The 15,792-nt window shown below is 37.8% G+C and overlaps 1 protein-coding gene across 1 annotated transcript; it reads right to left on the minus strand.

Annotated features, from left to right (window-relative positions):
- Positions 1 to 6,009: 6,009 nt before the first annotated feature.
- Positions 6,010 to 12,962, minus strand: LOC120291893 (disease resistance protein RUN1-like). The gene is made up of 7 exons (XM_039309691.1): positions 12,661 to 12,962; positions 8,042 to 8,561; positions 7,383 to 7,529; positions 6,922 to 7,209; positions 6,620 to 6,834; positions 6,383 to 6,454; positions 6,010 to 6,238 (listed from the first exon to the last, which is right to left on the minus strand). The coding sequence occupies exons 1-7, from the start codon at positions 12,960 to 12,962 to the stop codon at positions 6,010 to 6,012; spliced, it is 1,773 nt and encodes a 590-aa protein (XP_039165625.1).
- Positions 12,963 to 15,792: the final 2,830 nt, after the last annotated feature.

Consider the following 15,792-nt stretch of genomic DNA (forward strand, 5'->3'; position numbering starts at 1 on the left):
TCTTTGGCAGAGAATCCCAGTTTAATGACGTGTGCTTTGCTTACGAGTTACGACTAAAGAAAGTGGACCGAAATTCCCGAGTCCGTAGGACTAAAAATCGAAAGAATCACCTTGTTTGGCAATACGACTGATTTGGATTGATTTTATCGTTCATCTTGTATCAAACTTAAATTCTGTTATTTAAGCTTAGTTTATTTTGTGAATAATAAATGATTTGAATAATTTTTTCTGCCACGACTGTTCATGTATCTTAAAATTTTCAAAATGGAGAAATTATGGTATCTAACAAAAAAAAAAAAGAGACATTTTTTTATCCATTTGATCAATTATTTGATAATCATTAACCTGGTTTTAGTATTTATCTTTGGTATCGATATCAATTCGAGGCTCAATATTGTCGTTTCTAAGATAAAAATCGAAAAATTCTCCAAGCTTACAAAAATAAATGAATGAAATTTTTTATCGTTTATGAAAATATTTAGATATAATTTATTGACAATAATAAAAATATTTTCATTAATTAATTATTTCAAATGATACAAGTGATCATTTAAAAAAATTCAAATAATTTATTTCCATGAAAAAATATAATTAGATCTTTAATCGAAGCTAAAAAAGAAGAAACACAAGATATTTTCCCAACGCTAATTAAGAACCTTTTGCTTGCTTAGCAAAAGAGACGTTATTATTGCCGTACAAGATTTTGATTTTGTCTTTTTTTTAGAACGGAATTTTTGTATTTGGCTACCCTAAATTGTGAAGAAAGTCATAGCAACCACTGGGAAATAATCATAGGAGTCAACCAACGGAATATATCTAATTCAGACTATATCTATAGCCTTACTGGGAAAGAAAGATATCTCAAGTGCCAAAACTTGGTATGAATAGACAAATAAGTGCCAAAATTTCCAAGAAGTACAATTAAATGTCACTTTTTTTTGAAAATTGGACAGTTGAGTGAGACTTGTTGGAAATTCGACACGGAGTTATTCTATTTATAAAACTATTTAAGTGACTTGTTGGAATGTCCATTCAATAATTCTTATTCCAAAATGATGCCATTTTGTCCTAAATTTTGATTTTTAATATAAATACTAATTAAATGAAATTAAAAGGACTAATTAAAAAAAAAAAAAAGAAATCAATGAAGGTCGCCATGACCCTCGTTGTCGCCGCCCCACTTGTCCTCGTTGAATGGGTCCGATGATGGTGGGGTGAGTCGGCAACCATGGCCGAGCATAAGTGAAGCGTTGCATGCCCTTGCCTAGATCTTTCAAGGATGGGGAAGGGGAAGAAAGCTTTGTCTATGTGGCTTGCACGAATGTCTACTTGGTAATTATTGTCCCAAAACGACATCATTTTGTCCCCAAATTTGATTTTTAATAATAATTAAATTAAATTAAAAAAGATTTTTTAAAAAAGGAAAAAAAGGAAGTTAGAGGCGGCCTCCACGACACTTGCCTCTATGCCCCACCCTCGTCGGGAAAGGGCTAGAAATAGTGGGGTGAGGGTTGGCTGGGGTTGCTGAGCCTGGCTAGTGCCCGACGACCCTAGCCGATTGCAAGCAAGGCCTTGCACAATTGAAATTGTGGAAGAGGGCCCAACGCCAATCGTGATCGAACTACCATTGCCAGAAGAAAATGAAGTGATACTTTTAGAGTTTGCTCGTAAGTTTGATGCTAAAGTAGTACCCTGGACTACAAAATGAATGAAGTGGATGTTGTCACTCAACTAGGTCACTACTATGCACCTATCGGAGGAATCGAAAAGGAAGTCATGAATGAGGAAGATGTGAAACAATTCCCGAGCATGGTAAAAACAAGTGAGTTCAATGTAGTAAATCAATTACGAAAAATGCCAGCCCAAATCTCCTTGCTAGAGCTATTTAAGTCCTCATAAAAGCACAAGAACACCTTGTTGAAGGTCCTTAACAAGGTGCACATTTCGAAAACAACCGACGATACCCAATTAGAGGAATTCGTGGGGACCATCTTGCTGAAAGATTAGATTTCCTTTGCCGACAAGAAGACTTCCCTGCCGATGGTCATAACCATATAAAGGCACTACATATTTTCTATGAAACATGATGGTACTATTGTCTCTAGAGCATTAATTGATAATGGTTTTGCATTGAATATATGTCTGTTGGCTATGCTCCGCCACCTAGGTGTTGAGATGGAGAGAATTCGCATTGCTAAGTCAACCGTTTACATGTTTAATGGGATGAGAAAGGAGGTGATAGGAGAAATCGAGTTGAAATTACTGATTGGTCATGTGCTATTCCTAGTACTATTTCAGGTTTTAGATATACCGAGTGCCTTCAATTTCCTATTGGGGAGGATTCATATTGCGGTTGCTGTCCCCTCTAGCCTCCATCAGAAGGTACGATTTATGGCCAATGGTAGGTTTATTATTGTGCATGAGGAAAAAGACTTCAAGGTTTACCATGAAACAATTATCCCGGATTGTGAAGCCTAAATGCAAAGGGGAATCAAACTCTCAGACCCTTGAGCTACTGTCTACAATCCATATTCTCATAAGCTCTTTTATGGGTACTCCTGAATTATCCAATTCAGTTGTAGCAGTTGGAAAGATTATGTCGGCAAATGGGTACAACTCCGTAGATGGCCTTGGGCTATATGGACAAGGGATTTGAAAGCCCATCAAAGCTCGAAGAGACTTGGAATATGACAAAGAGCATGGAGTGCGAGGCGAATGGGGAGGCCAAGGCAATCCGGGAGGTCGTAGTGAACATGGGACCGAGGCAACCGAGGTTGAAGCAAACGTGGAGGTAGCGACGAATGCGAAAGCCGACGGCGCTTCCCTTACAACGGTCTTGAAGCCATTCCTGACCAAAGGACAAGCTCCTTCAAATCTGAGTGGCAAGACAAAATTCTCTCTCTCTCTATCTCAAAGTGAGATGATGTGGAATAAGAGATAAGTTTGAGAACTCTCATCTCTCCTTTGCAAAGCTTACAGCACTTTCCTTACAACGGTCTTCTTTCCTTCACTTTCTGCCACTGGATCTCCTTCTAATCTCACGGTGGTGGATTGGTTTGTGGAGTTATAGCCGTTGGAATAAAGAGGGCTAAAAGTTACTGTTTCCGTCAAATAATTTTTTTAGAAAATCCTAATTTATTTAGGCTGTTAGTGTCATGTAACACTCTTTTGGAATTTTCCACGTGGCCACAGAGGATATAGGTGGTGTGCTTTTAAAGATAGGGACGAGGCAATGTAGGAAAAATGAAATGTCCCAAAATCACTATGGTATTAATGAAGAATTTGGAATAAAAAGATCTTATCAAATATGACCAATAAACAAAAAATCAGTAAATCAAGGCAAATTTGTGATTACACCATAGAGAGATTGAAGCAAAGAAGAATATGACAAGTGACAAAGAAAAGCAAAAGATGCTCAATTATGCAACTGCTGCATTTTTGTTCGATCATTCTTTCATAGTTTCACAATGCCTTTCAATTTTAGCTTCAACTTCTGAGCATTATTTACTTATAATTTTAAATCCAATTAATTCCAATGCTATTTATATCTCAAGTACGTTAATTGCAAGTCTCCATTTCATTTACCTTTAGATTCTACACCACTTTGATCTCCTTTGGTTTTCTTGCCCAAAACTCTTGCTTTCCATCTAATTTCCCCCTCTCCCACTTTTATTTCCGATTAACTTTATTCCTCATGATGTTTAAATCGATTTCCATCCATTCCATTCACACTTTATTCAAATATATGGGGCACCTCAAGATTGAAGGTATCTTAGCACATCACTTTTTTTTTTCATAATTCTTCATAGCAATTCAATTTTACTAAGCATTACTCGAAACAACTAGCTAATCTCCAATGTCCTAATCACAAGACCCAAGCGATCAACTCTTGGTTTGTGTAGCCCCAACAATCGCCTAATTTTGACATTATGATGTCACAGCTGACAAAGACTCAATGGCCCTTGTCGGCGCGCGAGCGGCGTACCAGCATGGCCACCTGCCCTTGCAGCCTTCCCTTTCTTCTCTCTCTTTTTTATTGTTTTTTCTCTCGGGGAATTACACATAAATACCAACTTGTCCAGTCAATGTCAATGTGGCACCAATATGACAATCCATGCCAGCATTTTAGTTTTCATTTTAATGAAAAGATGAACTTGAACAAAAATAAAACATATACTTTAAGGATCCAGTTGCAAGGAAAAATTCAGAAACCCAATTAAACAAGTTGGAAAAGTTTAAGGGCCTACAGTGAAATCGAGAAAGATTGTGGTTATATTCGGGTCCCTTCTTCACCATCGCTTATAATGGGAATCTCTTCATCCTGAGAACTCGCAGATGAAAGAAATCGAAGTTAGAGCTCAGTATCAGGCTTATGAGAAGTCACGATTGGAGGTGAGCTATTATCATTAGAGCTATCTCTATCTACCTCCAGATCTTACCCTTCATCGTCCATTCCATCTTCATCCAACAAGAAATGCAAATTTGCTGTAGTGAACCATAACTAATCTAAATCATACTTAATTGTATTATTTGGCTTTCCATGTTTTGAGTTTTTCCTGATAGATTCAACGAAGAGCAATAATATTATGCGAAGGTGGAATAAATAAACAAGTTAGATCTTTTAGTCTTCAAGACCAGACTAGTTATGTTATTATAGAGGATAACAAAAAAGGGGCAAGGGCTATGCTACTACTTATGAAGAAGAATAAGGATACCTCGTCTGATGTCTCTAACGGGAGTGACTCCGTAGGAGAGTTTGCTGTTGTGACAATTATGTCTTTGTAATCCCCGTAGGGAAGGCCCTCAACATTAGGATAGCCATGGCTTTGTATTCCGACACTTCCTAATTGTTATTAGGCATTCATCAGGCAACTTCATGTTTGATTTGTTCATCAGAGCTTCCAATTTCCGACAGCTAGAAACATAGAAATCGTGCAAAGATTCGAGCTCATCAATACCATCAATAGCTTGTAGCTCATGGTATCCGACGATTGACAGAGACTTCAGGATCTGTAAGTTTGATAACTCACATATTTTGCTAATAGGACACTTTTTAATGGTTAAAGTCTCCAATGATTCCAAAGCACCAAGACCTGGAATCTCAATCAGCTTCACACATCTTGAAACCTCCAAATGTGTAAGCTTCTCTAAGCTCGATGGAATAATTAGTTTCTCCAGTGAACTGCACTCATAAACGAGAAATGCATTCAAAGATTCTAACCCACTGAGGCCCTTAACAGCTTGGAGCTCATAGCAGTTTGATATAACTAAAAGCTTCAGCAACTTTAAGTTTGACAGGTCGTATAGCCTTTCAATGGAACCGCAGTACTGTACATTCATTTCTTCCAAGGACTCTAGGGCCTCCAGACCTTCAATCTCAACTAGTTTCGGACATTCCGATACCCACAACTCTTTAAGCTTCTTTAAGCTTGCTGAGATGAATAACCTCTTGAGGAGTTCATATTTAGTCACTGACAATACTCTCAGTTGTTCGAGTCCGCTGAGTTCAATTTCTTGATGCCGAGATTGAGAAAGTTGTAGCACAGACAAGTTTTTCAAGTTGGAAAAGATTGACCAAGATATTGTAGAGTTGAAATTAAGAAGTTGCCGCTCTGATAAGAAGGGAGGAAGCTTTGTGATACATCGCAGGTCTAGTCTAGATAAAATAAGCTCAGTTAGATGAGGAAGAGAACCAAACTCAGTTGGTGGTGCAGGGATATTAGAAAGGGACAATTCCAACTTCTTTAGTTTGGACAACCTCTTAATCCACACTAAGCTGGAACTTGGCAACAGTTCCAATGAAGCTTGAAGCATATCTTCAGAGCCATCAGATAAGAGCAAATCCACCAAATTAGTCAAGTTTGAGAGATCCAGAACCATCCGCAATGCCAATGATCGAAAATGCAGATATATCAGACTTTTTGGAAGCTCTGGCAATTCTTGAACCTCATTACAACTTGTCAAGTCCAGTCTTTCAAGGTGGGGAGTATGATTGATTGTTGTGGGCACTCAAGATATATGGGCATCTGACGACTCGAGGACTTTCAAAGAGGACAATGCGCCAATTTCCCTCGGAATTTCACCTCTTAATTCTTCACAATCACTGGCATGTAGCTCTTCCAGATTCTTTAACATTCCAATAGTACTAGGCAATTTCCTTATTGGAGTATTTTCCATCAATATCACTTTCAATTTCTTCAGATTTCCAATCGAATCTGGCAACTCAACAATTTTAGTACTAGATAGATTCAACTCTTGCAAAGACTCAAGTATCCCAATTGAGTCTGGTAGTTTTTTTTTAACTTAATGCACCCAGAGAGAGAGAGACTCAAGTTTCACAAGCTTCCCAATAGTCTCTGGAAGTATGCTAATTTGTGTGTACCTTAGAATAAGGACAGACAAGAGTTTCACAAGCTTCCCAATAGTCTCTGGAAGTATGCTAATTTGTGTGTACCTTAGAATAAGGACAGACAAAAACTTCTTATCACCAATAGAATCAGGAAGGCATTCAATTTGTATGTTTGATAGATCCAACTCCTTCAGTGATGTCAATTTTCCAAATGAATCCAGGAGTTTCTAAAAACATCCACTAGAAGCAAAGTGCTTCAAATTCGTAAACCTTCCAACTTCTTCAGGCAAATCCTTAAGAGAGAGGCACTCTTTAAGATTTAAGTAAATCAGGCGCTTTAGCTTCTCAATGGAGGGGTCAATCTTAACCAAGTTTATGCAATTATAGAAACTCAGCCTCTCTAGACTGAAGCATGCAAAGATGTCCGGTGTTCTAGTTATGCCTTCACATCCTTTGAGGTTTAGAACTTTCAGATTCTTTGCCATCTAACAAAAACGATTCACCATCAAGAGAAGAAAATAGTATATATTACATCATATGCCAATCAAAATTAGAGTGAATGCATATCATACCTTGATTAGGCTCCATGCGCTCCAGTCATCTGTGATGCTGCCTGCAATGATCTCAAAGACAACCAAATTCTTCATAGATAGATTGGCTACCTCAAGATCCAATGGCCTAGGAGAATACCAAGAAATCCATCTTAACTTCGAAAAATCATCCCCAAAGTCTCCGGCAAAGGTTCCCTCCTCTAATTCAAGGAACCTTAGGTTGGGCAACCGACTAAGCACGTCATCCATAATCACAAGTGGTTTATAATGACTTCTAGTTAATATGAGTGCCTGAACTTTTTTCTTTCTCTGACAAAACAAACACAAATGAGCAATCATGAATTTCACAAATATATACATTAGTAAGAATTTGACAAATATTCAGATTCTCGTTTGGGTAAAAGAATTGAGAGGCTTCTAAGTGGGTATGCGAACTCTTTTCTACACGTACCCAACTCATGAAAACTTTGAATTTTGTTTACCTGCTTTATTCTTACAATGTCCAGAGCTTCCTCACAAATCCACACCCTGCTATGCTCTCCCGGGTCATGTAAGCACTCCCTCTGAACAATTTGCCTCCCGAGATCTTTGAGATGGTCATGCATCCATAATGTATCACCATCAACAATCTTTACCAAAGACATTTGCATAAGAACCTGAATCACAATCTTGGGAAAAAAAATTGCAAGCTTCCCACATGTAAATTGCATTCGTCTTTTTTGTTTCGTTGACAAAAAACATGCAATGTCAAGAAATATCTCCTTTTCCTCATCTTCCAATGCTTCAAAACTGATCATCAATTGCTGTCGGACATCCTTATGAGGTATTCTTGCTAACCTCTCTACAGTCTCTTTCCATATCTCTTATGGTTGGCGATAAAGAAATGAGCCTATGACCTCAAGAGCCAAAGGAAGCCCTCCAATTGTGACAACAATTTCTGATGCAGGAAAATCATATTGATATAGTGGAGAGTCTTTTCTAAAAGTGTGTATATAGAAAAGCTTAAGAGCTTGATCATAATTGCAGGAGAATCATATTGATATGGTGGAGAGTCTTTTCTAAAAGTGTGTATATAGAAAAGCTAAAGAGCTTGATCATAATCCAGTTCCTTTAATTCATAAATTAAAATACCATCCAGTACTCTTAAAGTATTTTCATTCCTGGTTGTAATGATAATCCTACTTCCTGAACCAAGCCAATCTTGTGCCCCTGCTAGTTTCTCCAGTTGTTCTTCTTTATCCACATCATCCAAAACGATGAGGACCTTTTTGTTGCGAAATCTTGTCCCGATCTGGTTGATCTCATCACCAGTGTCATGAATGCTGTCCACGAATCTAGAGTCGAGAATGTCGGAATATATTTGCTTCTGCAAATTTACTAGGCCTTCTTTTTCAGATGATTCTCGAACATTGCCAAGAAAGCAGCAATCATCAAAGTGCGAACACAGTTGGTTGAACAAAACCTTAACAAGAGTTGTTTTACCAAAGCCGCCCATCCAGTGAATACTAACAAAACAAATGCCTTCACGGTCAACATCCAAGAGCTTCATTATGTCTTCAACACGATCATCCGCTCCAACCAATTGATTTGTCACATTCTTATGTTTTATCTTCAACTTAACCAAAACCTCTCGGATGATCAATTTAATAGCTTCCCCATGCCTACCACATATATGAGCTACCGCAGTTGAAAAGAGACGGTAACTAGAGATGTCATCATAACTTTCAAGTTGAAGCACAAATATCTGGATTTGCTCAACATAGATGATAATGAGATAGTTCAAGCAACAAATCATGGACACTATGTACAAAGGCAAAACTTTACAAACTAGATGGGCTTCCAATGTTCCACACCTTTTTCCCAACAAAATTAATTTTTCTTCATGCTTTCTCTATTTGAACTTTTCTATACTGCCAATGTGACTCAAGCTTAAAGTTCTTCGTGTGTAATGAATGATTTCCAAGCTAGATTGAGCAGATTATAATAATCACCTTACAAATTACAATCGTCAAAGTTATGCTATCTCATCTCAACCAAGAACGCTCTTCCTCCGGCAGTCTATGCATGAGCCAAAAGGGACTCAAAACAGAGTCGCTTGGCCATCATCAACGACACATTTTGAAAATGTACACATTGACTTTATGACAATCATATATTTTAGTCAGATACTTTCCCATTGGTCAATACAGATTATATCCTAAGATGACTAGGTTACATAATGTCACTTCAGTTAGATCGGTCAGAAAACCAACTACCTCTTGCTAATTCTCTTCTTTTAATGTGAGTTGACAATTTGGAAATTGCTAGTTTTGGCTCAAAAGCCTTTGCAATTTTGTTAACAAACACCTCAATATTCTGCCAAAGGCCTTATGACCTCAAAGTCTTTTGGCAAAGCTGTGTGAAACGCACTTATAAGCACCTCAAGTTTTTATAGGTTGTACATCAAAGGAATCCACACAATGACAGAGGAGGAAGTGTGCAATATCATCTCATTGCCAAGACTTTCTAGATATAATTGCTCATTATGATTTACTCCGAGATGTTTCCTGTTTGTTCTCCTTTTGAAGTTAGAAATTGCATTCTAGACTAGTCAGACGACTGAATTTTTTTTTCGAACTTCCTGATGTGGTTGACATATGAGTGAGCATGACCAAAACGGAAGTTAATCAACTCACTAGTTTACTGTTACCCCTGATGAAATGCCGATCGAAGTCAGGAACGGGACAAAGATTATTCAAACCCATTGATCTTGAAAGTTGGTTGTTGACTAAAAAATTGGGGTCTGCCAGATTTCATGTACATTCACACACACACACACACACACACACACACACACACACAAGTTGCATAGGAACAGAAAATTCGCTAAGTAGTTGTCGCGACCAAATTTTTGGCGCGCACACACACACACATATTATGACACAAATTGCATAGGAACAGAAAATTCGCTAAGTAGTTGTCGCGACCAAATTTTTGGCTAATGGATTGTTAAGCCTAGACTTAACTCGGGCTCTCCCAAGCCCATACCAATTCGCGGCTTTCGGTTCAAGTTCTTAACATGCAAATTGCATAGGAACAGAAAATTCGCTAAGTAGTTGTCGCGACCAAATTTTTGGCTAATAGATTGTTAAGCCTAGACTTAACTCGGGCTCTCCCAAGCCCATACCAATTCGCAGCTTTCGGTTCAAGTTCTTAACATGTAATTTTTTAATTAGGAGTCGCCACTAATCTATTTTTTGTGGGTCGATTAGAAACCCAAGTAAAGTAATGGGAGATTTACTTTACTCCTACGAACCAGAGATTATGGGTACGGAGACTTGGTTACACTAGATTTCTCTAATGCCCTTTCGGTACCATTCTTTTAATTTCAAAAATATTTTTGCAGGCAGTTTGGATTGATTTTAAGTCTATTTTCCTAACATATAAGGTGATCATGCGAGTACACAAACCACCAATTTAACACCCAGATAAACAATAAACAAATTACAAAAACTTACCTCAAAGCAACGAAAGCATCTGCAATATTAAATTAAAATCCACATCAACAACCTTAGATATGGTTTCTAATCAACACGCAATTTTTATTTTGTTTTTTGCTTAATTAATGAAAATCATGCAATATGCAATACATGCCACTAATTTAACATGAAATCATATGACATGGCAACATGACTTAGCTATACGACCTAAGCAATATGACATAAATAAGCATGTAGCCTATCCTAAGCATGAGATGGATTTATTCTAAATAATTTTTTGTATTTTTCATGAGATTCGAAATTAAAGAAATGCAGCACTTAAATAGCTAGATTAAGATTCTACTCAATTTGTATTAGGAATTAGGTTAAGCCAAATCCTAATTTAAACTAGAATCTTATCTTGACCAAGTAATCTCTAACCTAAAATGCAATCTATCTAAAAGGATCTATCCAAATAAAATTTAAACATGCAATCAACCTAATATGCAATGACGTGCCAAGGATGCCATAATTCTACATGATACATGCATGGTGATTTTTTTTTTTTTCTTTGTAAAATTCAAAATTTAAAATCACCAAATAATTAAACGTGCCATTTAAATTAAAGAAAACTAACATCCTAAATGAACGCATTTTTTTAGATTTTTTTATTTAAAAATTCAGAAATAAGATCGCAATTCTAAACATGCAAGATAACCCTAAGATTAGGAATATTCTAAAACGAACCTAATCCTAATTCAAATTTTTTTGATTTTTTTCTTTTTACAAAAACAAGATCGACTCAAACCACACGATAGCAAATCAAACAGGATAAGATTGATATCCAAAAATTGGCGAACCATATCTCGCGCATGAGATCGGTGACCAATTTTAAAATTAAATCGCGAATCGAATCTCGGGCATGAGATCGGATCGTCGATTTTTGCAAGAGATTGCGAGTCGGATTTCGGGCGCGAAAATCGGACTGTCAATCCCTAATTTGAGGAGCACTTTCATGTTGGAATCTCAACCATTCATTCAAGAATAATTCTAAAAAAAACACAAAGTAAATAAATGAAAATAACATTAAAAAATAAGGTAAATAAGAAAAGAACAACTACCTAATTGATTTTCCTAAAATCCAATCGGGATGGACTATGGTTGAGATTCGGGGCGGCACAGCTAAGGACGGAGGCTGCGGTGGTCGGAGGTCACCGTTGGTCGGAGGTCCCAGTCGTCGCAAGTCGCGGACCGCGTGATGAGGAGCCCAAAGAGTAGCTCATGATTCGCAGGCGAGTCGTCACAGGACTTGAGTTCTCGGATGATGGTGCACGGCTTACTCGTTGGAGGAACACCAACATGGAACTTGGTAGAGGACACCTACTGCAGCAGGATGTGTTTTTGAAAAAAAAAAAAAAAACAAACAAATACCTTATCTTCTCTCTTGCAAGCGGCGGTCAATAGTCATGGTGTCCTTTGATTCAGCCTCAACCGAGAACAACATATTCCTCCAGGTGTTGTTCCACGTGCCTATCTTCTCTCCAGAGGAACGATACTTGGTCGCTTGTGACGGTGGCTTGGCGGAGAGGTGTAGCAAAGACGCTGGACTTGAGGATGTAGGCATCAGAACCCTTGTCTTCTTGTGAATCTCAAAGTCGCCGACAGAGAAGCAAAACGATGATGGACTACTCTTATCTCTTTCTCCATTGAACTTCTCCACCAGTTGTAAATATCTTGACCACCGCTTGACTCCTCGCGTGATCTCGACTGGCGTTTTCTATGATGCGGAAGATGTAGGCATAACCCTTAAAAAATAGAAAAAGAACGATAGTGGGATGCAAATATGCAATACTGATGATGGAACGGCCTCCCCTTTCGTCGTCTACGAAGGCTTCCTATGTCAATCTCTCCCTCTCAGCTTCTTTGCTCTCTCAATGGCCGTGTGTGTCAATATCTGTGGTCCCTTTTTTTCTGTACCCCATCACACCTTTTATAGGGTAAAAAATTGCATCTTTATTGCATATTTCGTTTACAATTTTGCTCGTGCAATATTCTCTTTTGCATTTTCCGCATATTCCATTCAAAAATAATTCCATTTTCAGGCAAAATACACATCCCAATGTATATTACTTGAATATATGAAAAATCTGAACGGAATATGTGAAAAATCCTCGTTTTACCGGCGGCCTAAAATAAAATAAAATGTTTCTAAATTATATGCCATGTGTGTGTGTGTTTTTTTTTTAGTAGAAATCAACCCTAAAAATTATGCAAAAATTTAGGTGTCAACAATAGTAATTACCCTCTCGCTTTGAGGTCCCATCCCTTCAATTCAGCAACTTTAACAAGAGCATCCCCCCACCTCTTCACTTCCTCAGCCCCAAACCTCTTGCTGTGCTTGGTCATGGCATTCCTGTACCGCTCAGTCCTGAGCCTGACATCCGAAGGCGACACGTCGTAGAACACCGGCAAGATCTCCTTATTCCCATTTGACCTTGCCTCGCAGTCCACCATGTGCGCAACCTCGCGGAGGCACCACGAGCTCGACGCGTAGTCCCTGGAGAAGATGGGCATGTAGATCTTGAACACGTCGAGAGCCCGCATGAGCTCACTGCTGATGCGGAGCTCCTCGTCGTCTCAGAAGACACGGATTCCGGTGCCAAGCATGTCGTGTTAGAGGCAATCGGTGAACCCAGTTCGGGTGTCTGGCCCCCTGAAGCTCAGGAATACCTCGTACTCCTCGCCGGCCGGCGCCGGCGCGTTTCCGCCGCTCGTCGCAGCTTCGGGGTTGTTTGTCTCCTCTCTCTTGGCTCTCGTGGTGGGCTTGCGGAAGAATTTGGACGCTTTTGATTTGATGAACGCGAGCATGGTTGGAGCGAGTAGTCCCACGGCCCTGACAAGATGCAACGAAGTTTGAAGACTGGATTTTTCATTTCCATCTTTTGCGTTGGTGAGTTTTGAGGTGGAAGAGAAAAAGAAGAGAAGAGAGTGACTCACAGTCCACCGAGCATCACGGCGGCGAACATGGTGGACATGCGGCAAGGCGTGATGCGGTAACCGAGGGGTGGTGGCTGGCAAGATGAACACCATGCAAAGGAAGAGCCGCACGTCGTCGTGAAACGACATGGGGCGTTGAGGTTGGACATGAACGCCATTGCCACCGCTGGTGAGCTCGCTCTTCGCTTCGGATCGAATGTAGGAGACGATCATGGAAGAGAGAGCTCGTGTGTCATCTTGGCGTTCGGTCTGGTCAGATATTATTACACTTCCTGATGGAGCGTTCCGTCAGCGAGTCGACGTCGGGGGCTATCGATGTGCATAGGGACGGAGCACGCTGTCCAGTGTCCAGCACGAGGGAGGGGGATCTCGGCCTTTCATCTTGTGTGCGGCAGGCGGGACGAATAAGATTAACGGTCATGATTCATTTGTCCCAATGTATTCGAGTACATGAAAATCTTTCCGAAATAGGGGGAATGTGGAACGTCAAATCGGCTTTAAGGTTTAAGCAACTAGATCGCTTCGATGCCCCCATGCCCACAATTACGGGCTTCTTAACGTGTTCACTAGGAAAAGAACAAAAATAAAAAGAAAAATAAAAAAAAGGCACGAAAAGACCTTTGAGTTGATATCAAGATATATTTATCTTCATTAAGTTTTATCAAATGTCACTCTTAAATTATTGAGTTTTATGTATTAAAAATTCTAAATCAATTTATATATGAAAAATTCATCTAAAATTAATTTATATTACCAAAAATTCATCACATATTTCTCATCTATTAACTTCCGTTAAATTTTGATATCTAAAAGCTTTCGTCAAATTGCCATAGGTAAAATTATGATCTCACCCGCATAATTAAGTGCCTCAAAGCAAGCTAATGCTAAATGTTTGGGAAAAGTTATCTCAGTGCGCATTATTCGAGCACCATGCCTATTATCATAATTTTATGCTCCAAGGCACTTATATATTTTGTTAAAATTATGTCACTTAGCATTATTCAATGACCATAGTTTGGGCTTCAAGCCCAAGCGTGAGAATTGTACTCAGCACATTTATGCCAACTAGAAAAAACTACTAAAAAAAAAAAACATATAGGAATTGCTTTTGGAGAGTTGCATACTTGAAAAATTGTCATAGGTAAAATTAGTTTGGGGTTACAAAGAATGGTTTTTGTTAACTATCGTTAAATTGTCATAGTCAAAATTGTCATATTTATCTTTTATTAACTTCCATTAAATTTTGATATCTGAAAGCTTTCGTCAAATTGCTATAGGTAAAATTATGATCTCACCCGCAAAATTAAGTGCCTCATAGCAAGTTCATGTTGAATATTTGGGAAAAGTTATGTCACTGCGATTATTCAAGCACCATACCTTAGACAAAGAAGACAAAGAACTCAATGAATTTAACAATAAAAATTGATAAAAGCTAACTATAGGTAAATGTGTCACGCGTATACGAATTTAAGGTTTTTAGTAACCTAAAAATTCGTTTGGGTAAATTTATCATATATGTACCGGTTTAACGTAAACTTGTCACATGTGTACTAATTTTGGGCTTTTCATAATATTTGTGAACTTGTCCCGTGGCATCCAAATTAGCAATATAACTATAATATTTGATGAAATTTAAGGGAGGGTGTATTGGTTTGGAGTTTTTTTTTTTTTTTCGGTGGTAAAAAAATTAGTTATGGGTCAATTTGTCACTGGTGTAATATTAACCCAAAAACTTCAAACTATGCCTATTATAACACATTTACCATGAATTTTTTTTTTTTGTGATATCAAAAAACTCAAAATTATGCCCATCATGACATATTTACCATTAAATTTTTCTCATAACATAAATAAAAAAATTAAAATTGTATTTATGTAATATATTTTCCCTCCATCAATATTTCATCCGATGATTTTTCAATTAAAATATTATCGTTTCACAAGCACCTTGTTAATGACATTTCCAATGTCAATGTAGGTAGATTTTTAATGGATGGAACTTTGATGAAAGGTAAATGTATCACATAGGTATAAATTTGAGATTTTTTATGTCATATAATAAAGTTTATGGTAAATATGTTACAGTGACTTTGAAATTTTTGGTGGCTTTTACCCTAAAGAAAAATACAAGAAAATAAGATGCATATATATAACATATAATATATACATATACATATATAATACACACACACACACACACACACAAACAATACATACTGGGTCCATCAGATTTAACATTTCAAATAAATGTACGAGATTTACTTAACCAATTTTTTATGTCCACTAAAACTATTTTTTTGTGAACTTTTATGTTGTGAACTTTTATGTCGGTCCTTATTTGCAACAAAGATATATATAAGATCGCATTTTTAGTATTATTGATAAATGGAAAGTTATTAATCATATTCATTCTAATTGGTCTCTCTATTAAAAAATT

The sequence above is a fragment of the Eucalyptus grandis genome, chromosome 3, assembly GCF_016545825.1.
Source record: "Eucalyptus grandis isolate ANBG69807.140 chromosome 3, ASM1654582v1, whole genome shotgun sequence".
In the NCBI taxonomy this organism is placed as follows: domain Eukaryota; kingdom Viridiplantae; phylum Streptophyta; class Magnoliopsida; order Myrtales; family Myrtaceae; genus Eucalyptus; species Eucalyptus grandis.